The sequence below is a fragment of the Pseudorasbora parva genome, chromosome 14 (genome assembly GCF_024679245.1).
Source record: "Pseudorasbora parva isolate DD20220531a chromosome 14, ASM2467924v1, whole genome shotgun sequence".
NCBI classification, from domain to species: Eukaryota; Metazoa; Chordata; class Actinopteri; order Cypriniformes; family Gobionidae; genus Pseudorasbora; species Pseudorasbora parva.
Genome location: NC_090185.1, coordinates 22,415,728 through 22,440,769, shown reverse-complemented (window position 1 = coordinate 22,440,769; position 25,042 = coordinate 22,415,728). Strand labels below are relative to the sequence as shown.

The 25,042-nt window shown below is 37.4% G+C and overlaps 1 protein-coding gene across 2 annotated transcripts; it reads right to left on the bottom strand.

The window, feature by feature from the left end:
- Positions 1-61: 61 nt before the first annotated feature.
- Positions 62-19,247, bottom strand: bsg (basigin). Of its 2 annotated transcripts, none has more exons than XM_067415905.1 (8): positions 19,038-19,247; positions 6,779-6,947; positions 6,271-6,359; positions 6,050-6,189; positions 4,882-5,167; positions 1,618-1,630; positions 1,369-1,443; positions 62-1,099 (listed from the first exon to the last, which is right to left on the bottom strand). In XM_067415905.1, the coding sequence occupies exons 1-7, from the start codon at positions 19,105-19,107 to the stop codon at positions 1,383-1,385; spliced, it is 828 nt and encodes a 275-aa protein (XP_067272006.1). In that variant the 5' UTR covers positions 19,108-19,247; the 3' UTR covers positions 62-1,099; positions 1,369-1,382. The 2 variants fall into 2 exon arrangements, with proteins under 2 accessions (XP_067272006.1, XP_067272005.1); XM_067415904.1 differs by having other exon boundaries at positions 1,618-1,642; positions 19,038-19,246.
- Between the last annotated feature and the right edge of the window lie 5,795 nt (positions 19,248-25,042).

Genomic DNA, 25,042 nt, shown 5'->3' with positions numbered 1-25,042 from the left:
CTGGTGGCTCAACGAACACGTGTTTCTTCACAAACAAAAAAAGCAATATCAGCAGAAAAAGTTAAAATCAAATAACTTTATTCAGATTGTGCAAGTCAGTACAGTTGACAGTGTATTAGATTTCCTATGACACTAAGGCAAAATAATTTACACTTCCATCAAGTTCATATATTTTACGCATCTCAACTTGGAAATGGCACACCATCCAGAGACTATACTTCACAATGTATTACAATGCAAGTATGGCGGCCTATAGGAAAGGATTATTTAAGCAACAACAAGCCTTGACTAAAATCCCAACTTCACCTAAATATATATAACCATGTCATTGCCCTACATGTTAGAATTTGGGAAACAATTTATAACAGATTATCCAAGGAGTATGACACATTGCACTAGCACTTGGTCCTTAATGGTTAGAATGGCAGGAAGAATCCTAAAATTCAACATCGGAAACCATCTAAGAAACTTAAAAATAAGGGGAAATTGTTAGCCAGACAAAAAAAGTGGCATTTGACCATCCCCATGGAATATGCAACAGGAGTGCCGCACATAATTGTTAATTTATATTATTTCAATGATTAGAAAGAGCATGTACAATAAAGTGGTTGAACATGAAGGCTTACAGGAAGGAAAATGACTGCCAAAAAATTGAGTCCTTTGACTGCAAAAGAAAATGGTTTCAGCAAGCTGAATACGCTGAACATAATCAAATTCTCATGCTGATGAACAGTGATTTGATCACACACTTGGTAGAGGTTTCAGAAAGTTGCGGTGCATACACTCGTGAAGAACAGTGAAAGCCAGGAGGGTGGGGGGAAAAAATAAAAGGAAAAAAATAAAAGTTAATTCACACATTGAGAGATTTTCACTAACACACTTCTACAGCAAGAATACAATCATGCAATCCCACCCCCCCAAAACCACTTTAAAAACATCTGCTGGCAGCACATCACGGATACAAAGAAAAGTAAAAGGAGACCATTATTATCTCAAGACATTTACACTCAAGCAGAAGGTTAAGAACTCGCAGGGGGCACTATAATGTGCTACTCAAACTCAATACTCCGCATGTCTTCAGCAGTAATCATCAAGACACCTGAAACAAACAAAAGAAAACTCAAAACCTTACTATAGTGTATATTACACACAAAAACTAACATGTATATAAAAACAGATGTATATTAAATTATAAATATATGATGTATAAACAAATGTATTATATTATTTATAATGCATTTTAATGTGCCATATCCCATTACAGATGTATTTTCATAAATGTAATAAAACATTTTTTGCCTAGTCATAAGTAATATTATTAATACACAGTACATTCATTGAATTCATTTGGAAACACTTGAATAATACCTTTTCTCCTCCTTTCAGTTAGAGTTTCTTTGCCGGACGTTTTTGTCTTTGTGATTGGTAGCGGCGTTGCTCTTCCTGTAAAACAAGGCAGCACGTCAGATCCCTTTATGTTGTGCATATGAATGTCCTGATCTAGAAGCACATCGAGCTGCTATTGTCTAGACTTCAACATTGCCTTGAAGTTCCTTTGAGAAAAACTGCACAGATATCTGCACTTCGTCAATATCACTAAGATTACAAAACACTTACAGTGGTGCAGCTCCTGAGTCGTCATCTGCAGAAAGATATGGAAAGAAAAAGAACAGAGTTAAATACTGATGATACATGTTAAAGACTAGAGTCTACTTGTACACTTACAGTAGCTGGTCTAAGCTCTAGTTTGACAGCCTCAAAACAGTGCGAACCTTCATTTTAAAAGCAGAGCGCCTAATGAGTAATGCGATTCGGGGACTGGAAGACCTTGTTTATATTCTTAATTTGGTCATTTCTACTGCTAAATCTGTACACGTCAACTAAACACAGCTATGGATGTTTTTGCAACACTACTAATAAAGATTCATGCAGAAAAATGCATTTACATTGACCATGCAGTCTGATGTTGGATTGAAAAGGTCCATTTGGTGGTTTTCAATCCAAGAACAAACGCTTCCAATCAAGTATCATTTGTTTGTAGCACAACCTCACCTACATGTGATGCTGAAAAAAAACACGGCTCCCTTTCTGCACTAGCCCTGATGAAGGCTGTCAAACAGCACTATAACATTTGTAAACTCAGTCTCCCAGAAAGCTTACTATTGAAAAACCATGTTCCACAGCTGTATGGAAATGAAAAGAATTGTAATTTGTGCGATACATAACACTTAACTGACACTTTATATACCGCAAATTAATTTAACAAATGATATTTGGAAAATGTCTACAATAAATAAAACTTTACTAAATATATGTTATATCAAAATGTACCCATTTCCTCAAGTATAACAAATGCATTCACTATTTATTCACCCAATTAAAAAAAATTGCATGTATATAATTTATATTATATATAAATATAACTCCTTAAAATATATAAATGCATGTGTATGTATTTATATAAATGCATGTGTATGTATTTATATATACACACACACAACTATAACCAGTACACAACTTATTTTGGATTTTATTGTATTACTTTATTACATTTTATCTTTTTTCAAACAGACAGGCGTCTCTAACACTCACTTTAACTGCATGTATTAAATCACTATAACAGTTTTATAAAGATAAAATGTATACATTAAATATATATTAAATAAATGTATAAGTGTAGATATTTTTTAATAAACATCAAGGGTCACTAAAAAAGCTGTATAAAAACAATACAACAAAGTTTATATTGTTTATAATATGTAAAATACAATATGCAGTGTGTGGTAAGGATGCTCATATTTTTTTAACAGTTAACCGATAGTAAGAATTTTGACCGATTAACACTATCAGTTAAACTTTTTTTTATTTATTATTACTCACGGGGCGCGCCAACACATCCAACGAACGTGTCGACAGACATATTTCACAAAGTTAAGCAATGATGAAGTTACGTGCAATATTACAATACAGCAGTAGTACAAGCTCCTGACTGCGCATCAGTGCCATCTGAAGCCTTGTTTAATGTTTTTCGTAGTGTGGGTTTGTCCGACAGCTTATCAAAAATCTCAGCCCGAGTCCAACTGGAGGCTGTGTTTTTTGTTTTGTTTTTGGGTTTACAATGGCTTACATTGTTGCAGCCATTAAAATATAGTTCAATTTTGTTTTTAATGTCAAAGTAGTTATATTTCGTTTCATTTTTTTGTTAAGTTAATTTAGAAAATTTTTTAAAGTAATTGTTTGTTAAATTAAAGTTTCAATTTAAGTGACGACCAAGCGACCAGTGGCCGACAGCAAGTTAACTGCATGTTTAATCAATTTAGCGTTAAATCTTGACTAGTGTATAATAAAATCCATAAATATAACACTTCAAGCATCACAATGTTAGTTAATTTAGCCTACTAAAATTACCTCCACAGTAAAAAGGCATTTTTGTTGAGCTGAGGCAGGCTGATACAGCTCGCAACGTCGCTCGCAAACAAAATGAGCTAAATTTAAAGACACTACACTGGTTTTAAAAGATAATATATTAATAAGAAATGCTATGTTAAATGTGAACCTGGACCACAAATAAGGGTCAATTTTTAAAAATTGAGATCTATACATCTGAAAGTTGATTATGTTTTCCATTGATGTATGGTTTGTTAGGACAATATTTGACAAATAAAACCATTTAAAAAAACTGGAAATTAGAGTGAAAAAAAACAAAACAAAAACTACCTATTGAGAAAAATCGACTTTAAATTTGACCAAATGAAGTCCATAGGAACGCATATTACTAATAATGATATAAAACATTTAAATCTTCACAGAACATGATCTTTACTTAATTTCCTAAGAATTTGTCAAAAGAAAAATTGCCCCATACAATGCATTGTTGGCTCTTCCCACAAATGTACCCATATGAATTATGACTAGTTTTGTGGTCCAGGGTCACAAATATACATTTATCCCATTTAATATAAAAAATAAATATTTTTTTTTTAAAAAATGCATTTTTGGGGGGGGGGGTTGAAAACCCGTGTAAAAAAAAAAAACATGCGTGGCCATATTGTAAAATATTACAGCTACTGGCAAGGTTGTGCTTCAGACAGTCAGACACAATCAGAAAGCAAGTATAAATAAGATGCGAGTTGAGACCCATCAAACATTTTAAAACATCGAATTAGTGTAAAAAGGAGGTATTTGCCCAGGTTTTCATGCAGAAAACACTCAGAACGACAAACACTGCCAAAGTAATAAAGTTGAGATTATCAATTTTGCCACCCTTGTTTGCCATATGGTTCCTGCCTCTCAGAAACGATTGAGGCAGTAAGTCACTGCTAGAATGTAGGGCTGAAGAATATCATGCGATGAGATGCAGAGAGCATGCAAGGCAAAATAACATGATCCGTCTGAAATGCATGTCATCTTATGCAGAAAACCTTGCCATTTAAAAACCATTCTGAACTGCAATGTGTCAGACTCGGCTAAACACTTTCACTGGCTATGGGAGAACCATTAAAGTTGCTTTTCTTTAAACTATTTCTGAGGAATCTTAAATGAAGAAAAACTGCCAGTGAAAGAGTTACACTTCTCAGGCTATCAGAGCATTCAAACTCCCAAAACCAAATCCACTTCAGTCTGACATGCAGTTGAGCACTTACCACAACGTAAAAGCAGCAGCGAACAGAGAAATAAACAACGTAAATCATAAAAATGGACTCAGCTAAGGCACAGCCACACACTACAGCCAAATACAATAAACATACAAAATCAAACTGAAACAGGATCTTGCACTATTACAAATTCATAAACAAAAGTAAAATTACATCCACTGATCATTTGTACATTCACAAAAATGGAAAGTGAAATAATGACAACATAAACAGTCCTGTCACATACCGTCAGTGATCTCATCGGGCTTTCTCTTCTTCTCATAGATAAAGATGATGGTGACGAGGATGATGACCTCAGCGACAATGCCGAGGAATGGCCACAGGGCGGCCAGCTGGCTGCGCACACGCAGCTGAATCTGATCCTGGCCTGTTCCCACCACATTGGTACCACGGCACTCATAGATGCCCATGTCATTTTCGATGTTCAGATCTTTTATGTACAGCGTGGTCTTGTTGGGGGTGTTCTTGATCTCGTATTTGTCATCAGTGCCATTGGTAATGGGACCGGCACCCTGTGTGTTCAAGACAAAAACGTTCATATTAAGGCTGCAGGATTTAGTTCAAAAATCATATAGTAATTTGCTTGATAAATGCAGTGATTTGAAGAGGAAACATAGTAATTTCAGGGTTCCCACTCTTTTTCAGCAATAATTTTCCAGCAAATTACTACAATGGGAATAAAATACAAGGAGCATGCCAAATATTGCTTTAAGGCCCTGTACACATTTAGACCATTCTTAAAAATATTCTTGCTTGCTGTAATCCGACCGACCATGTAAATTTAGGACAGACTCAATTTTTTATTATTTTTTGCTTTTAGTCCAACCGAGTTGCCGGTTGTAAAATTGCGTTAAGACAGCCAGTTACACAAATGTTAACGTTCACTCGCGAGTCACGACAGGCCGGGGTTTGTGTGCATACTCGTCAAGACGGTAAATTATTACATAGCTACATTTTTTTGTTTATTTGACCGTTGCAGCGCAATTTGTACTTGCAAGCTTTTTGTGAGATGGGCTGTGTGTGTTAGGTGTGTGTGTGAGAGATCACAGTCTTTTGGAGAGCAAGCAAGTGCTGAGTCAACACTGGCAAGACTTAAAAATATATGCAAATGATAAACTTTAGTGACAATGTGACTGCCTCGATTGTGAAAGTGGTAAATCCTGTATCAACTGTGCAGCTCGATATTAGTTGCAGATGCGATGCGCTGATGTGAAGCCATTTGAGCACTTTAAGAGTGAAAGAGAGAGATATAGACAGACAGACATTACAGCTAGTTGATCAATAGCATATTCATAATGCCTAGTAAAAACTTTGCGACCTTAACCAACCTTCCAACTACATGGCCAGGTACCAATCTCATGTTATTACAACGGTTTAGTAAAGCCGTTCCTTACCTTCACACTGTCATCTTCAGAGATCTTGCTCCAAGTCCAGTCAGTATACATGGGATATCCATGGCTCACACAGATTAGTACAGCCTTGTCCTTCTCGTTAGCATTTTCAGAGTGTTTGTAGGCCACTACATGTGGGGGAGCTAACAGGAAGAGCATAATTATGGGTGATGAACAAACATTTATACAATAAATACAGCTGCAGCAATTTCAGATGCACTTACCTTTAACTTCAATGGACGCGTTAACCTGAGGCTCTGACCGGAAGACGCATTCATATATTCCAGCATAGTGGTAATCGATCTTTTCAATGCTACAAGAGAGAAAAACAAACAATGAGACAAAGGAAAACAAGAAATGAAGGAACCGCCCCACACTTTTATACGCCAACGGGGAGCCCTCAATATAACAACAGCACCATAGCAATAAAGGTTGAGAAAGGACAGTACAATAAAGCAAATACAAAGTATAAAGTAAACAACTCTTCCAGTATACCACTCAGACATCCCCATGGATATTTTTCCAACCCAGCAGCTCTAATGGGAATTAAGGTCAGTGAGAATGGAATGCCAGAGGCTCTTAACGGAACAGAGAGAGGCAAACAGAGAAGCCGCACTATATTTAAATGGACCTGGGTGGATGGTTAAACACTAAATGTGCAAAGCTGATTACTACCAAATGGGCAAAGTGCTACATTTTGCTCTTCTTTAATCACAATTATGAGGAACATACCGGTATTCAGTGTAAGGTTGGTCACTGGTTGATTCTGATTTATCAATAATCTTGCCATTCCTGGTCCAATAGTGGCCTTTGATGGAAGAAGAAGGGTTGGTAAGGTTGCAGCTGAGAGTTGCAGCAGTCAAATTGCCCGTCTCCTTTGGATCAGTCATGATGGTTGGATCTGCCGATGCATGAAAGCGAAAGTTACACAAAGCTACTTTCTGCCAGATGTCATACTTAGTTTCCACCAGGAAACAAAGTATCCAATGCTGAATATCCTTTAAAATGTGTATACCAACCTCTGGGTTCACTGTGGCAATATAATGACATTTTTAGACATGACGCAATAAATCGGAACATTGCTGTCAACATGTTCACCACAATGTGCACCGAAAGGCACATTGGACTCTACCAAAAGGAGAAGTGAGGGTTCATTTGAGCCGTGCGCTACTAGGAAACATTGAGTAAGCGGTTTGCAGTAAAAACGGATGGGAAGAGGGAACAAATCAACCAACCAGCAACTGGTTTGGAGATGAGCTTATGAAAACCTGTTGAGGAAGAGCACTAAGCATGCAATGTAGTGTGCTAAAGTGCTATGGGTTAAGCCACATCTAAAGAGCCTTTTAGAAATTTACTGAAAGCAAGCCACATTAATGATACATAATCAGAGCCCTTTTTTCAGAAATGTCAATTAGTGCATTTTACACTGTCTGACTGGTATTAAAGTTAACTGAGCAATGGCATTTCTTTAAAAGGTTCAACTTAATCTCAAATTCTAGGCAGTGATATCCTCAGAAGGCATCAGATTACTATAAATAAATAAAAAAGACATGCTAGAGTAGAAGCCATGTGACATGGTATGGGAGGGTGGCATGGGAGGGTAAGGTAAGGGAGAGTCTGACTCTACGGGACTTCCTCCTCTACACTAGTGGAGGCGCCTCGCTTCCACAACATAACTCACGTTCAAACACTATAACGTTCGCTTGAGAGCGAATCCACTTGACTTTGGGTGGGGTCCTGAGGTCGTTGCGGTCAGGGTCGTTTGAGGCACGGCACTCGTAAACGCCTGTGTCATTGAGCATTAGGTTGGTGAGGACAAGCGTGCTGGTGGCATGGTGAATATAGGTGGCGTTGATGCGTACGCGTTCCTCTCTTGCGCCGTCAAACAGTTGAGTGACGGTTTCATCTGGCTCCTCGCCCTCAATGAACCACCACTGAACTTCAGGGATGGGGTTCCCTATGACCTCGCAATCCAGCTCAGCACTGTCTTCTATGAGCTTCATTTGAGACATGGGTGATTTTATGAAACCCGCTGGACATTTGACGAGTGAATGGGTGATTTGGAGTTAGAGCGGACAGTTCATTGAGATGATATGAATAATGAATAGCAAACAGGCAGGCAAAAAAAAAGAAAAAGAAAAAGCAGAAGAGAAAAGAGAAAATGTTAGAATGGAAGACAAAGGCATACATAAGAAACAAATTGGATCAACCAACATGATGCAAGACTTCATGATAGCAAAACCAAACTGAAGAACATTAGAAGCATTTTTAAAAAGACAATGAGTTGAAGCATGCATTAAATCCAAAGCTTAGCATATCAAGAAACGCAGTGAAATGAAATTAGAAAAATTCACATGAAATAAATGTATGAAGTAATGGTGATGACAGATTGGGGGTTGGTGGGGGGGGGGGGGGGGGGGGGGCTGATGATCAACAATGAAGATTCTGTCACCATTTACCATTATGCCATTACAAAACCGTATGACCAAGACTGCAATGGTTTTTGATCAAAACAACATTGGACCAATCTGAATTTTAATAGATGGAGGAGACATTTTATTTTTTATCTTTTGTTTCACAGAAGAAAGTTATGGGTAATTTTAATTTCAGCCATTCCTTTAAAGGGTTAGTTCATCCAAAATGAAAATGTGGTCATTAATTACTCACCCTCATGCCATGCCAAACCTGTAAGATCTTCGTTGATCTTTGGGACACGACTTAAGATATGACAAAATCCGAAAGGTTTCTGACCACTCCATTGGCAGTCATTGTAAGTTTCAAGGTAGTAAAGACCTTGTTAAAAATTGAATAGCTTCAATTCTATGAAGCAACAAGAATATTTTTTGGGGGCAAAAACAAACTTAATTCAACAATTTCTTTCTGTGTCAGTCTCCTACACAGTTGACATAGTAAAGTGCTTCCAGTTTTACGGCAATTACGCTGCTGCCAATGGATGGTTTAGAAAACTCCCGGAATTCATTAAAAATATCTTAATTTGTGTTCCAAAGATGAACAAAGATGGTCTTGCGAGTTCAGAACAACATGAGGGCGAGTAAATAATGACAGAATTTTTGGGTGAACTTTCCCTTTGAGAACTGTCATGCGATTAGTGGTCGATCCAATATATTGCAACAGCTGATATACTGGCTGATATTTTTTCTTATTGGCCAATGTATCAGAAGGAGGTTGTTTATTTTGACAGCACTTGAAAGCCTGAGAGCCAGAGCTCATTCTCCCTCTACATTAGTTTCCTATTAAACAAAGAAAGTAAATATAAAATTCTCTTCACTATTATTAGTTGTTGACCATTTCATATGATTATGAATACAATTGACATGAACCGTGTGAATGAACCCAAAACTTTTTTTCTTTTGAACCATGAAACATTCTGCAGGTCAGCATGTACTCCAGAGAAAAACAAGGTTGTACTGTTCTAATCCCCCATGGAGAATTTCAACAGAATTCTTCTGATCACCTTGGAACAATACACACCCTGAACAACGTGGAAGTACGTGCATAGAAGCTTGAACAACAACCCTCCACATCAATGAAGAGAACATTGAGATCAGCCTCAGACTTGTCGCTTCCTGCAGTGTAGCACATGTTTTCAGTGTATTTGGTTTTGAAATAAGAGTTACTGCTCTTTTTTGTCTATTGCTGAGGGTGGAATGTTTTGGGGAGTTGGCCAGGGAGGGGTAAAAAGAGTAGATGTCCACAATCCACATTACATTCAGAGCAGTGGGACTCCACACATGCCTTGGGCCTGAAATAACATGTGCCCTTTGAAAGGAGAACAGACTTCATTCATTTGACCATCATGAAATGTCACCTCCAACATTAACTATCAGGATCAGACTAGCCCCAAATTCAAAACTACTCATATAAATAAGCTCTAAAAGGAATTAAGGCATATATTTGTATAAGTGTTCAGAATGAATGTTAACATAAGACAGACATATCGACCAAATATTTCAAGCCTAAATTGTAAACAATGCCAAACAGGGAGAACAGTAAAGTACAAAAGTATCACTTGGTACAAAGTCTGCCACTACTAGATAATTAACTTAACCTGTTCTAGTAAACAAGTCAATACATACACCTTCTCACAAGCGGACATGTGAATTATTTGAAGAAATGCTGACCTAAAGTCACTTGATTCATCATAGTTTCTTGGCTCAAGCCCATGATTGAATGCTGATAAATGTGGGATATACTTGCCTATGAAAGGTACTAAACCTGACATGTCATAACTGTTTAATCACAAGGCTTTTAAGATTTTGCTAAAATATACAAGGGACATTAAGCTCAAGGAAAAAGTTGACAGGACAATAAATTGTTGTCCTTCTCCGTGTGGTACAAGAATCGATATGTGGCGCCAGCATATTGATATTTTAATTAATAAAATAAGGCAAATAATTTAATTGCTTCCAGCATCGCTACTCCATGGCTCCTTAAGGTGGCACTCAACATATGAATGAGGGAAACGCAAGCATTAACGAGCCTAAGAAAAAAGAGGTTTTTTATAGGATGGCAGACAGCAGGAGTAAAATAATAGATGCCCAAGCCACGTCTAAAGTCTGGGCTTTTATACCATTAATTGGACAAAAAATAATAATAAATATAGCTGCTAGCAGCAATTGTGGGGCCAAGCCCATTATGGCTCTTCTTGGCTTTTTTTGGACTTTGGATATTATTAGGAAACTTTTTTAAATTGCCTAATTCACATGCTTAAACAACATAACTTAACTTTACTTACTACACATTGAATTTGACCAATCAATCTTCAAAGCTTTAGCCTGTTGCTTTAAACAGCAGACCACTCATACTTTGGTTTGTTTAATTTTATAAAGGCTAGAGATTTCGAAGGCAGAACTGCAGCTTTTGCCACTAAATGACAACATTACACACATTTTTATAAAGCTGTCCCCCATGGGACTCAAACCCATAACCTCACAATCCGGTGTCTGACACTCATCTCATTGCGCCACAGGGAAGACATGTGTTCATTGACATGCCATAGATCCATAGTTAAAATTAGAAATTAACTCAAAATGAAGATTTTTGGATTTAATGAACAACATTATATATTTTTTTGTGAAAAATTGGATGAAATCATTCTTAGAAGTAATTAATGTCTGGAACGGAAGAACATTTTTGCAAATAACCATTTAGAATGCTAAGCTAATTAGCATAAAGACACAAACACAGGCAAGTTCAACTTCAGAGGTGGATTTCTCCGGAACGGTAGCGAATATCAAAAATCTGTTAAGTCATTTCTGTGCGGCTCACTCCATATTTAATGTGAGCCAATTTTGAACAAAATTGGACAAAATTTGAAGGAGGAGTAGCGAAAAAACTGTTTTTCACTTGATTCAATATGGCGCACAGTCACATGGTTGGAAAATGACAAATGAGACATCGTCGAAATCTGCAAAACCCAGAGAACAAAATGACATACATTATATAGAATATAGATAATGTTTTCAAAAGTTATAAACGTTTTAGCAAAAAATCGTATATCTCTGGAACACTAGGTGGCGCTATTCTGAAACTTCTCATGTACATTCGGGACATGATGACGGTCATGCATACCAAATTGTGTGCAGATATGTCAAATATTATAAAAGATATCACATTTTATGACAAAATTCAAAATGGCGGTCACGTGGTTCATCCGATCCTAACATATCTTATATCAGATTCAGCATGACACGAGGAATCCATAGACACCAATATTATGATTTTCTGACAAACCGTTCGGATGTTATGGGCAAAAATAGCCTTTTTTCATATCTCATGACCCCTAGGTGGCGCTGTTCCCAACTTTGGCACGGATCCTCAGATCATGGATCTGATGAAGCATACCAATTTTCGTTTCGATTGGTCAAAGTTTGGCCGAGATACAGCCTCAGAACCAATTTTGGGTCAACCTCGTTAACTTCGAGACATCATAACTTTTTTTTTTTCCCAAGGGTCCAAAAAATTCTGTTCAGTCATTTCTGTGCGGCTCAGTCCAAATATTCTCTCTGCCAAGTTTGGACAAAATTAGACAAATTTTGAAGGAGGAGTAGCAAAAAAACTGAATACTGTACTTTTTAAAATGGCCATTACTGTAATGGGCGGAGTCTTAATGTAAGATATTAAATTTGATCAGCATGATGAGAGGAATCAGGTGTACTAAGTGGCATTTTTCTACCTCAAAGGGTTCAAAAGTTATAACAGTTTCAATGTTTAATTTTTGGACTGGTGGTGGCGCTATGGAGTTGGTCTTAGAGACTCCAAATTTGGTCCATTTACTATTGATGACTATCTCTACAAGTGTGCCAAATTTCATCATTTTCCTACTTACGGTTCATAGGGCTGCCATTGACTCCCATAGGGGAGGAATAATAATAATAATAATAATAATAATAATAATAATATAGGAAACTAACAGATACAATAGGGGCTACAGCCCTTTCAGGGCTTGGCCCCTAATAATAATAATAATAATAAGACCAAGAGTAAACAATATGCAAGAACTGCTTGGTTAAGGTAAAGAACATGGGTCACGGCCACTTGCAACACCATCACCCAGATCGTGAATAAAGAGATAAAACCTGTACTTAACCTTTTAACAGGCATTTGGTTTTCATAACTAGACAGATATTGTGACATTATAGGATTGCCTAGCAATATATTAATTAAATCACAGAATTGCTGGATCGTGATATCAGTATCGCGAGCCATGTACAGTGAGGAACACACACTAGAGGTCTTCACGGGTCCAAAAATTCGCACCCAAACCCGAAGAGACCCGCAATGTTCAACACAGACCCGACCCAGACCCGTCTATTATTTCAAAAACTGGACCCGGACCCGTGCAGATCCGAAAAATGCCAAAAATATATTACCCGGAACCGACATGGACCCGTCTATTATTTGATAGCTGGAACCGAACCCGCCGGGAAGATACAGACGCGACTGGACCCGATTGTCTCATATTACACAATATAACGTTACTGCTGTTAACAAGTTGCGAAAAATAACTGTCTCAGTCAGCCTACCTAACGATAATTAGCCGTTGTCTCCCTTGTACCTTGATTGTGATGTATTACAATATTCCTCATTAATTGTTCCAAGCATGCTTAATTCACTCATTTCAGCTGTAAAAGTAAATTTTATTTCACAGTGACGGATTTATGAGTTAATTCGCATAATAACTTTGACTGTTTGCCCTTTTGAACTAATAACTATTGCTCGTTTAGTGCCATGGCCGCTTGCGTTACCATTATTTATTTGCCATAATCTTTCTGAGCCAAGTCTGACTAGCAGAACTTTAAGATTAAACAAGACGGTTCATTCATATTATTTTTAAAGTCATTACAGTCACTGCGGTCTGCGGAAGCTCGGGTTGCCATAGAAACATGACACGCGCTTGAGACTGCACTCGCGCGTCAGCTGGAGCAACCTGAAATATGAGCCTTTTTTTACGCAATTTGAGCATCACAGAAAACATTTATGTGACAGTTCACCTGAGGTCTTGTTGCTGATTTGAAATATATTCTTGAGTACATTATTACCGCGCGCATGCATTAAATCTGCCCGCTTTCTAAACGGCTGAGAGAGCGCGCACGCGAGAGAGAGAGAGAGCGCTTGTGTTTTTGTTGTTGTGTATTTCTAAACCTCATTTCCCGGCTCACACTTTTCTTATCCTAATTTAGCAATTTGTAAGTTACACAAAACACACAAGCCGCGCTGACTCTCACGGCCAGGTGTTCTCCGAGTCCGATTGACGTATTACATAGGCTACAACATTAACAGACCCGGGAACCGAAGTAATAGATTAGGACCCGACCCGGCTGACCATTTAAAAAATAGACCCGAACCCGTACGGGTCCCGGGTCGGATCCCGGGTCCACGGGTCTCGGGTGCCCGTGAAGACCTCGAACACACACACACACACACACACAACATGATAGGGATATCTCAGAAGTAATATGACCTGCTACTTCAGCTAGAGCTACAGAACTTCTGGGATGGGGTTCCCTATGACCTCGCTACCATCGTGATCATGACGCAGTGTTTTGAGAGACGAACTCACTGACGGAGTCAGTCAGGTAATCCGTCATTATGTCACAATAAAGATGCAACTTCACATGAATTAAATAAAACAGCCATGAATGAGAGCATGTTGGAAATAAAAGCGCCAAACTTATTTCTCTCTTCGTGTTTATTCTCAGTCGCATTCAGCCGTTCTCTCACCGAGTTGTTGCTCTAGCATATAGGCTAGATCACCATGTAAACAAGACCAACTCGTTTAAAACTCCTTAAATTATATTAACGTCTGCTATATAAGATTTATGTAATAAACATCTAATTAATTACAGCTCCATGAAAATTAATTATTACGCCACGAATGAGAGCATGTTAGAAATAAAAGCACCAAACTCTCTCTCTCTCTGTGTTTATGCTCAGTCGCGTTCAGCCGTACTCTCACGGAGTTGTCGTTCCAGCATAGGCTAGTCACTGTACGTAAACAAGACCGACTTGTTTAAAACTCCTTAAATTATATTAACATCTGCTATATGATATTTAACATTATATAAAAATTCATTGTTTTATAATAAACATCGAATTAATTACAGCTCCGTGAAAATCAATTATTAAGCCCATCTCGGCTAGACGAGTGTTAAAACCAGAGATGAAAACAGCACCCTGTCACCAGCATAATTCAGAGACTGACACAAACATTCATTTTGATACCATACTAGATGAGATTGACATAAACAAACCAGCGAATACATCAGCTTTTACAATGTTTGCATAATCCAGAGAATATTCACTCTTTAGTATTTTAAACACATAAACCTTTTAAAACTGTAGTTTAAAATGAATGCTTATATTTATGCTCATAGTTATGGGGAGTTGATAGACTCTAGACTCAACTCTCATTTATATTCTCCATTTGAAAATATTAGACTTTATAAATGTATTTTGCCTGTTGTTAATATGGCTGTATTTATAAATAAAAAGAAAAACAGCATTAATGTTAATAAGACTTTGCACTGTACTTTAAAAAAAAAAAAAATTCTGACTATTTATTGATATAAATGTCTTTTGTTCTGTATGGAAGTGAGTGAAACTGCAAAAATTACAGTGTTTAAAAAGCTCAGTTCAGTGCTGCTGCTGTAATTGTAAAAGACAGAAATAACACAATAAGTAAATATCGGTTATCGGCACAAACATGCAAATAATCGGTAATAAAAAAAAAAATCAATATCGGTCGATCACTAGTAGGGATGATGTGTAGCGAACAGTCAGACACTGTTTTACAGCTTTAGAGTGCTCAGATTGGATCGGTCACTCAGATCGACAAGTCTTGATTTACAATGAGCCATAGAACAGAAGCACAGCGCTAAAACAACACCGGAAGATCACCACTCATCCACCAGGATCTTATTGCTTGTTACTTATTCTATGTAGGCCAAATTATAAAAATGAAAATTTAGTGACAGTTAACGGAGAGCTTACATGTAATTTATATAAAGCTAAAGCTTGAATGATCAGAATCTGTATCCACCGATCATGACAAGAAATCGGTAGTCATTAGAAAACAGAAAAAATTATCTGCTTGGTTTGTCTTTTTAGTTTACTTTTCTAATTTGCAATGAAATGGAAGTAGCATCATACTGTGTCGTTAATCTGTTACACTCAGATGAAAAAGGTAGAAGAAGAAAAAAAAAAGACCATTAGGTGTTGACTTGGTTCTATTCATCAATTGTTGATTGGATTTTGAGATGTGCACACACAAATACACTCAAATCAATGAAAACCTAAACTCGATTGTAGAAGGGCAGGGTATACACGGACTAAATGATTGGTGATGTCCGCCATTCTTCTGTTGTTGTCGCTGAATATGAAGTTATGACAGTTTGTTTAAACATTACGAGGTCAATTTTTTTTAGGGATGCACAGAATTTTTGCCCACCAAAAATGCGCTTTTGGGCCTTTTCCGACCGAAAGACTTATCACCGAAACAAAAGGCCGAAATGTTGTGATGACGCAAACAGAAACCGTGACCTGCACATGCTTGTCAAGGGGCGGCAGTGGCTCAGTGGTTCATGTAGGTTGTCTACAAACCGAAAGGTTGGTGGTTCAATCCCCGGTTCCACCTGACCAAGTGTCGAAGTGTCCTTGAGCAAGACACCTAACCCCAGCTGCTCCCGACGAGCTGGATGGCGCCTTACATGGCTGACATCGCTGTCGGTGTATGAATGGGTGAATGTGAGGCAAAAATGTAAAGCGCTTTGGATGGCCATAGGGTCTGTTAAAAGCGCTATATAAATGCAGTCCATTTACCATTTACCATTTGTCTAAAGCAAATTGTCTGCGGTGTGGACGTATGTGGTTCGTCTGATGACACATCTATAATATAGGTTGTAACTTTAAAATAATGTTGTTGTTTTTTATGTTTATGTCCATGGACACATGTGCTGGCTCCTTTGTGATACACTACAACAACAGCAATAAAAGAAAAACAGGCAAAACGGTCTCTCTTTGTAAACTTTGATCGATGCATGCGAGTCTTAAAGGGACAGAAACCTTTACTGCTGTCTGTTTAATGGCAAAACAAAATGACATCACTCACTCCTCTTGATTTAATAGCTTTTGTAAATTTAATAAGGATTAATCTGTAATTTAAACATTTAAATATGCAGTTATTTTACATTTGAATACTTTATTACATTTCTGTACCTTTGTGCTAAATAAATGTATGCATAATTTGTAATTAATATTAGTTTCAAATAATAAATCAATTTATGCAATTGCAATGCCTTGATTTTTAGTAAAGTTGCACAGTCATAGCTATAAATGCAATGGTTACAATTACTAATAATTGTCATAATTTATTTCGGTTTTTGGCCATGGTTTCCTCTTTTTCGGTTTTGGCCAAGAATTTTTATTCCGGTGCATCCCTAATTTTTTTTATGAAATATACATGAATAACAAGTTCTTTAACATGAATTGATATTTCATGCTGACGTTAAGACTAGTTAACTAGTGGTTCAGGCATCCCAGTGACTCGTTTTGAAAGTATAGATTTCTGCATATGCCCACAGAAAAGAGTAAATAAAAAGTTGAAGGACAGGACTATCCCTCACCCTCCATGCTGAAAAACACTATCTCTAGGCATTTTTCAAAGTTCAAAACGGCAATAGTACACCAAGCACAAAACATAAAATACCTGCCCTTTCGCTTTAACCCAATTTATTGACCAGAGCAGAATATGACTACTTGGGGATGGGGATCTAATAATTCTGAGTCGTTTTGAATGGCACCATCCAGCTATGGCCTGATGTTCTGTCATGGCACATGTACTATAAGACAATACAGCATTACTAAACCTGTTGCTCTGGCACAAATGGGGTCATTTTAAAGAAGTATCAATGCTTGCGTGCAGAAAAGAGCGTTTAGCGCTCCATTTCTAACTGCGAGCATGAAGCTGATTAGATTCGGGTTTACCGACCCTGCCATTCATCAGCTGCTGCTGCTGCTGGGGACTAAACAAATTATGATGTGCCAGACCATAAAACAAAATCATTTTCCATTCACCAAGCAAACCAATTGATTAATCTACAAGGATGGGGACGATGTTTAATATATTTAAATACAAAGTCCTGGCTCATCCAAGCTTTATAATGGCAACAATGCAAGTGGAAGCGTTTTGAACTGCGTTTTACAGTTTTTTTCGTAAGTTGAATACAATAGGCAGCCTGCCAGAAGCTAGATATTTTACTTTATAAAGTGTAACGCATGGAAATTTGTCTTACACAAACCCATCAATTCACTTCGGAAGGCCTTTGTGAACCCCCTGAAGCCGTGTGGTGGATTACTTTTATAATGGATGGATGCCCTTTTCAAATTTTGGGCTGCCACTATAAAGCTTGGATTAGCCAGGATATTTTTAATATAACTGATTTTATTTGTCTGAAAGAAGAATGTCATACACCTGAAATGGCTCGAGGGTGATTATATTATGGGATAGTTTACATTTTTTCAGTGAACTATCCCTTTAAACAGCTAAACTTTAATGTGAGCAATGGTTACACGCCTACAAGTTCAGTAGAGTTTGTGTGGATTCCTGTGCCATTTCCAGTGATGGAACATTATAATGAGCTTAAGCTAAGCCTTTTACCGAACAAGGATAGACTAAGAGATGAAAATTGCTGGCTGGTGGCCTCCTTCACATCAAATGATTGGACGAAACTGGTTCTGCCTCCCTTAGCTTTCATTATGATTAAAGGTTACTCTCAACTAATGTTTTACTGTACTTGACAGCATGCATCCAAAACTAGTCTGCGCCAGTGGCTGCCTGCTGCTTTAGTTACCGTTAATACATCATTCACTCGAGAAACTGGCCTGCCAGGGATAAGAACAGGCATTAATATTTTAACAAGCAAAGTTAGGATGGGTTCTTGCAATAATTAAACGTCAACTAAGAAGCATGTTCCTCTACAGTTTTTGAAAAATGTGTAACTTCGAAGGCTAAAAATTAATTAAAGGCGGCTAAAAATGGGATTAATGTTATTTTAACGTTACATGAATGAACAGCTTTAATACCGTGAGAATCTTCACTGTCGCTAATATTTATGATTTATTCATTGTTTCTATTTATACGGCATATACAATCTTATTTTTAAATATAGTTTAACATTTTTGGAATGTGACGACTAAAGAGGACAAAAACTGTTTTCCAAACATCAGCTGTTGTTGAGCGAGAGCCATTCCCCGGAGCGTGTGCTCCGTTCGCCGATGTTTAAACGTCTTTTTAACATTTCAAACCCGTGCAAACGTTCATTATCTATTTATTTAACTTTATTGTTTGGTAAAATACGTATAAACACTGTTGACTTGTCGTCTAGGTCGCGTTTATGTCAACAACACGGCCTGGGAAAAATGAGCTCACGAGCTAATGTTACATGATCAACAGAAAAACGAGACGCCTTACCTGTAGAAGCCTCGGCTTGGAACCAACCGATACACATGGTGAAAATCGCACCCAACAGCTTCCTTCTCATGGTGAGGTGTTGTTAAACGCTTTAGAGAGAAAATGTTTGGTTTGTTTCTAAAAGAAGACACGATACTTGCGATAGCCCTCGATGAAGCACCGTCGTCCTCTACTTGTTCCGAGCTCACGCAAGAACGCGCACGTATATGCGAGAGTTCATGCGTGCGTCATCACGTCCGGTCCTCAACGTCACCGCCTCGTGTGCTCGTGTGTTGCTTGTAAGCTAATTTTCAATTCAAAATTATTTTAGGTCTTCATAAAATTGCTGGCTCTGTCATGGTAAATAGCCAAACGCGTTTTGTCAGAATAAATTTAGAAAATTGTCATTTTTATGTAACATATTACTAATTAACACAGGCCTATAACAAGGACTATTGTTTCTAAAGTTTATAAAGGAGAGGTTGTCAACATCCCCCTCAGCAGACAAACGTTCTTCCTGTGAGTTTGAATCCGTCCTCATCAAAGAGCTTCAAGCTGTGCTCATTGTTCGCTTTTTTCCGTTAATTGTAAGGAATGCTCCTTTCTTGGAGACTTTCTTGACTTATACAAAGTAAAACAAAGGCATCTAACTTATCAATATAAATATCTCCAGATAGATGCAGTGGGGGTCAAAAGTTCGGACATGTTAGCCTACTATTTTTAATGTTTTTTAAAGTCGTATAATCATCAAGCGTGCATTTATATACATGTAAATATTATTACAATTTAAAATAATGTTTTATTTTTATTTTAACATACTTTGAAATATAGTTTATTTATTTCTGTGATGCAAATATAAAAATTAAACATCATCATTAGCTTCTCTAATCTTCAGTGTCACATGATCCTTCAGAAATCATTCTAATATGCTGATTTGATACTGAGTATATATCAATATTGGAAACAGTTGTGCTGCTTAATATATTTTGGAACCTGTGATACTTTTTTTAGAATCAATTGATGAATATTTATTTTAAAAAAAAAAAGTTAAAAAAAGCAACAGCAAGTATTTAAAATAGAAATATTTACTATCACTTCTCAGAAAGATTTTTTTTTTATGCTGGTTGAAAGTTGCCTCATATCCTGATAGCAATCACTATGTTAAGCAGTCTAAATGTATTTTGATAAATATATATCATCTGTGGTCTGTGGAAAGCGTAGGACCATGTAGGCTAATCTGTGTTCAAGTTATTCCTTTCAATGCTAGCAGGCTAAAGTTAGCATTTCCCAGATCACTTTTGCACATTTAAAACACTCTTGCTGAATAAAAGTATTCATTAATTTATTTTTTTAAAATAGTTGTACATATTGTTACAAAAGATTTATATTATAAATAAATGCTGTTATTTTTTAAAACTTTTTATTCATCAATGAATCCTGAATATTGATGCCTTCTTCTTCTTCTTCTTCTTCTTCTTCTTCTTCTTCTTCTTCTTCTTCTTCTTCTTTCAGCTGTTCCCTTCAGGGGTCACCACAGCGAATCATCTGCCTCCATCTAGTCCTATCTCCTGTATCCTCTTCTCTCACTACTATTAAGACTACTTTCATGTCCTCCTTCCCTACATCCATAAACCTTCTCTTTGGTCTTCCTCTTGACCTCCTGCCTGGCAGCTCTAACTTTAGCATCCTTTATATTCACTCTCCCTCCTCTGAACATGTCCAAACCATCTCAGCCTGCCCTCTCTAACTTTGTCTCCAAAACATCTCACATGTGCTGTCCCTCTAATGTACTCATTGCTGATCCTATCCATCCTTGTCACTCCCAAAGAGAACCTCAACATCTTCAGCTCTGCTACCTCTAGCTCTTCCTCCTTTCTTTTCCTCAGTGCAACTGTCTCCAAACCATACAACATCGCTGGTCTCACTACTGTCCTGTACACCTTTCCTTTCATTCTTGCTGGTTCTCTTTTATCACACAACAGATGTGACACTTTTCCCGGCCATTCCAACCGGCCTGCACATGCTTCTTCACCTCTTTTCCACACTTGCTCTGGACTGTTGACCCTAAGTACTTAAAATCCTGCACCTTCTTTACCTCTTCTCCCGGTAACCTCACTGTTCCACTTGGTTCCCTCTCATTCACACACATGTATTCTGTCTTGCTGTGACTAACCTTCATTCCTCTCCTCTCCAGAGCAAACCTCCACCTCTCTAGACTTTCCTCCACCTGCTCCCTTCTCTCTCTACAGATCACAATATCATCCGCAAACATCATAGTCCATGGAGATTCCTGTCTGACCTCATCTGTCAAAACTGTCCATCACCACCGCAAACAAGAATAGGCTCAGAGCCGATCCTTGATGCCGTCCCACCTTCACCGTGAAGTCCTCTGTCTCACCTATACCACTGTCCTACTGCTCTCATACACATCCTGGACCAGTCTAACATACTTCTCTGTCACTCCAGACCTCCTCATACAATACCACAGCTCCTCTCTTGGCACTCTGTCATATGCTTTCTCTAAATCTACAAAGACACAATGAAGCTCTTTCTGACCTTCTCTGTACTTCTCCATCAACATTCTCAAAGCAAATTATGCATCTGTAGTGCTCTTTCTTGGCATGAAACCATAGTGCTGCTCACAAATGTCCACTTCTCCCCTTAGCCTTGCTTCCACTACTCTATCCCACAACTTCATTATATGGCTCATCAGCTTAATACCTCTATAGTTTCCACAACTCTGCACATCTCCCTTGTTCTTAAAAACACAGCACCAGAACACTTCTCCTCCATTCCTTAGACATCCTCTCACTCTCTAAAACCTTGTTGAACAACCTAGTTAAAAACTCTACTGCCATTTCTCCTAGACACTTCCATACCTCCACTGGTATGTCATCAAGACCAACTGCCTTTCCTCTCTTCGTCCTCTTCAAAGCTTTCCTAACTTCCCCCTTGCTAATACTTTCTACTTCCTGGTCAACAATGTTTGCCCTTAACAACTCTTCTTTCCTGTCATTTTACTCATTCATCAGTTCCTCAAAGTACTCCTTCCATCTTTCCCTCACCCTCCTGTCACCTGTCAAAACATTTTCATCTCTATCTTTAATCACTCTAACTCTAATCTCTATCCCTCTGCCTCGCCAACCGATACACATCCCTCTTACCGTCTTGACTATCTAACATTGCATACGTCCTCATACGCTTTCTGTTTGGCCTTTGCCACCTCTATCTTAACCGCCGCATCACGCTATATTCCTGTCTACAATCCTCCGTCCTCTCACTGTCCCACTTCTTCCTAGCTAACCTCTTCCTCTGGATACTCTTCTGGACTTCCTCATTTCACCACCAAGTCTCCTTGTCTTCTTTCCTCCTTCCAGATGACACACATAGCACCTTTCTACCTGTCTTCCTGATCACTTTGGCTGTAATAGTCCAGTCATCTGGAAGCCCTTCTTGACCACCTAAATCTTGTCTCAACTCCTCCCTGAAAACCACACAGCACTCTTCCTTTTCCAACTTCCACCACTGTTGCCTTTGCACTCTTCATCTTCTTCACCACCAGTCATCTTACACACCAACATCCTATGCTGTCTAGCTACACTCTTACCTACCACTACTTTACCATCGCTAATTTCCATCAGATTACAGCGTCTACATGATATAGTCAACTTGTGTGCTCCTGCCACCATTCTTATATGATTCCAACTTTCCAACATTGATAATAAATCAGAATAGGATTTCTGAAGGATCATGTGACACTGGAGTAATGGCTGATACAAATTCAGCTTTGCACAATATTTTAAAGTATATTTAAAAAAAAAAAAAAAAGATTTTAAATTGTAATATTTCACAATATTACTGTTTTGTATTGTTATTCGCCTTGCGTTTTTGATCAAATTCTTGACCAGTACTGTACATTTCGCATCTATCTGGAGAAATTGATGTTGGGGAGTTAGATGCCTTTGTTTTATTTTGTCAGGCAAGTCTCAGAGGAATGAGGAGTTTAAATTCAAAAAGATTTGAGCTTCTTCTTGTAGATCTTCAAAATTGTCCAGGGTGAGGGTGCGATATAAACCAGAACACATTCAGTTAACCCTATCTTCCCAATTAATATGAATCATTTAAAACAAAAAACAACATTATTTTAAACAAGCTTCTTGTGTAAAATTACATATTTATGTACTATATATTTTATTATGTAAAAATATAAGGAGTTTTAAAAACAAAAAGTTCAAGGAAAAAGTATTGTGATTCAACTTACCATACCATTATTCAATACCAAAGGTCAGGCGTAACATAACATAGCAGTTTGACAAGGACCAAATTGTGATGGCTAGATGACTGGGTCAGAGCATTTCAAAAACTGCAGCTCTTTTGGGGTGTTCCTGGTCTGCAGTGGTCAGTATCTATCAAAAGTGGTCCAAGGAAGGAACAGTGGTGAACCGGCGAAATGGGTCATAGGCGGCCAAGGTTCATTGATGCAGGTTCATTCAATCCAATCATCAAGCATCTGTGAAATGTGCTGAACAAACCTCACAACTTACAGGACTTAAAGGATCTGCTTTCCAAGTTTGATACAGAAACAACATGGATCATCTTTATAAAACAATGAGGCAAATTTTTATTTATGGCTTTGCTTCCATAACAATAGTGCATAATGCCTACTTGCCTTAGACTAGCCTACTTGTTTATGGAGGACCAACCCTGCACAAATTAAAAATAAATAAATGAATGAATGAATGAATAAGTAAATAAATGAATAAATAAATAAATATACACATATGTAAATTAATAAAAACATAAATAGATAAAAAAAAATTGATAATAGGAAAATAAATAACAGAATAAACGACTTGATAAAATAAATATGACTCATTTTTAATCAAATACAATTTTGTATTATCTTTCCATTAATTTATTATTTTCTGCTTTTATAAAAATATATCTTTTTAACTTTTATTTGTTAATTAAATTTAACATTTATTTTAATATTTATTTTTATATTTATGCGTTCATTTATTTTTCCCTCATGCATTTATTTTTACATTTATTGATCGATTTTCTTTTTCTTTTTCCGTGTGTTTCCGTGGGTCCTTGTTCAGCTTCAGCACATCATTGGTTGAGAGCTCACCACAGTCTATGAAGCTCACGCAGAATCAGACCAGCTGAGGAGAGTTGTCAGGTAATGACGGCCGCATAAATCTTTCACTAAACAAACATATCGATGTTTCCAACAGTTTGACCCATTATTTATTTTCCTATTATCACATTTATTTATCTATTATGTTTTTATTAATTTACATATGTGTATATTTATTCATTTATTTACTTATTCATTCATTTATTCATTTATTTTTAATTCATTTTTATTTGTGCAGGGTTGGTCCTCCATACTTAACCCATCTGTTTCTGCAAACAATGAAAAATTTGCATCAGACATTTCTCTCTCACTCACACCATGCAGGTCGAAAGCCTGTAACTACATCTAGGAATTTAAACCTGGATATAGCCTACTTAGTATCCTAATACCCAGGCAAGAATTAGCATTCTAGCATTAGCATGTTTTTTGTTTGTTTTTTTAGATTTGCAGTTTTTGTTTTATTTAGCATAAAACAAAGTCTGTACTTAACATTACACTAAAGAGACTTTTACATTTTATTCTACAACATAAATCACCGCCATTACAGTCAGATTTGTGTAGGCCTACTGTAGACGTGCTGTTAGAACGAAAGAGTTAGAAACAGACTGTTACATAACAGTTATGCTGCCTCCAGTGGCTGAAACACACATGGTTTGTCCATATATGACTGTACAAATCTGTCTTTCAGTCTTCTAGATAGAATGTGACAACGATGAACCTTAAGGTACCTGAACAGTTTAGCAGGCTAAAAATAATTACACAGATTTGAGTAGGCTATAGCTAGGCTACAGAAATGTTCAACAACACAAAAGTGATATTCCTTCTTGTAAAAAAAATACTCTTTTAGGTCTAATGCAGTGTTGTCCAACCCTGTTCCTGTAGGCAC

What these genes read in the sequence shown, in the direction of transcription:
- bsg (XM_067415904.1), bottom strand. Translation starts at nt 19,107, where the DNA reads ATGAGAAGGAAGCTGTTGGGTGCGATTTTCACCATGTGTATCGGTTGG. An exon ending in CCAAGCCGAGGCTTCTACAG is followed by an intron (nt 6,948 to 19,037) that starts GTAAGGCGTCTC and finishes ATGCATCGGCAG; the next exon opens with ATCCAACCATCATGACTGAT. An exon ending in CAACCTTACACTGAATACCG is followed by an intron (nt 6,360 to 6,778) that starts GTATGTTCCTCA and finishes TCTCTCTTGTAG; the next exon opens with CATTGAAAAGATCGATTACC.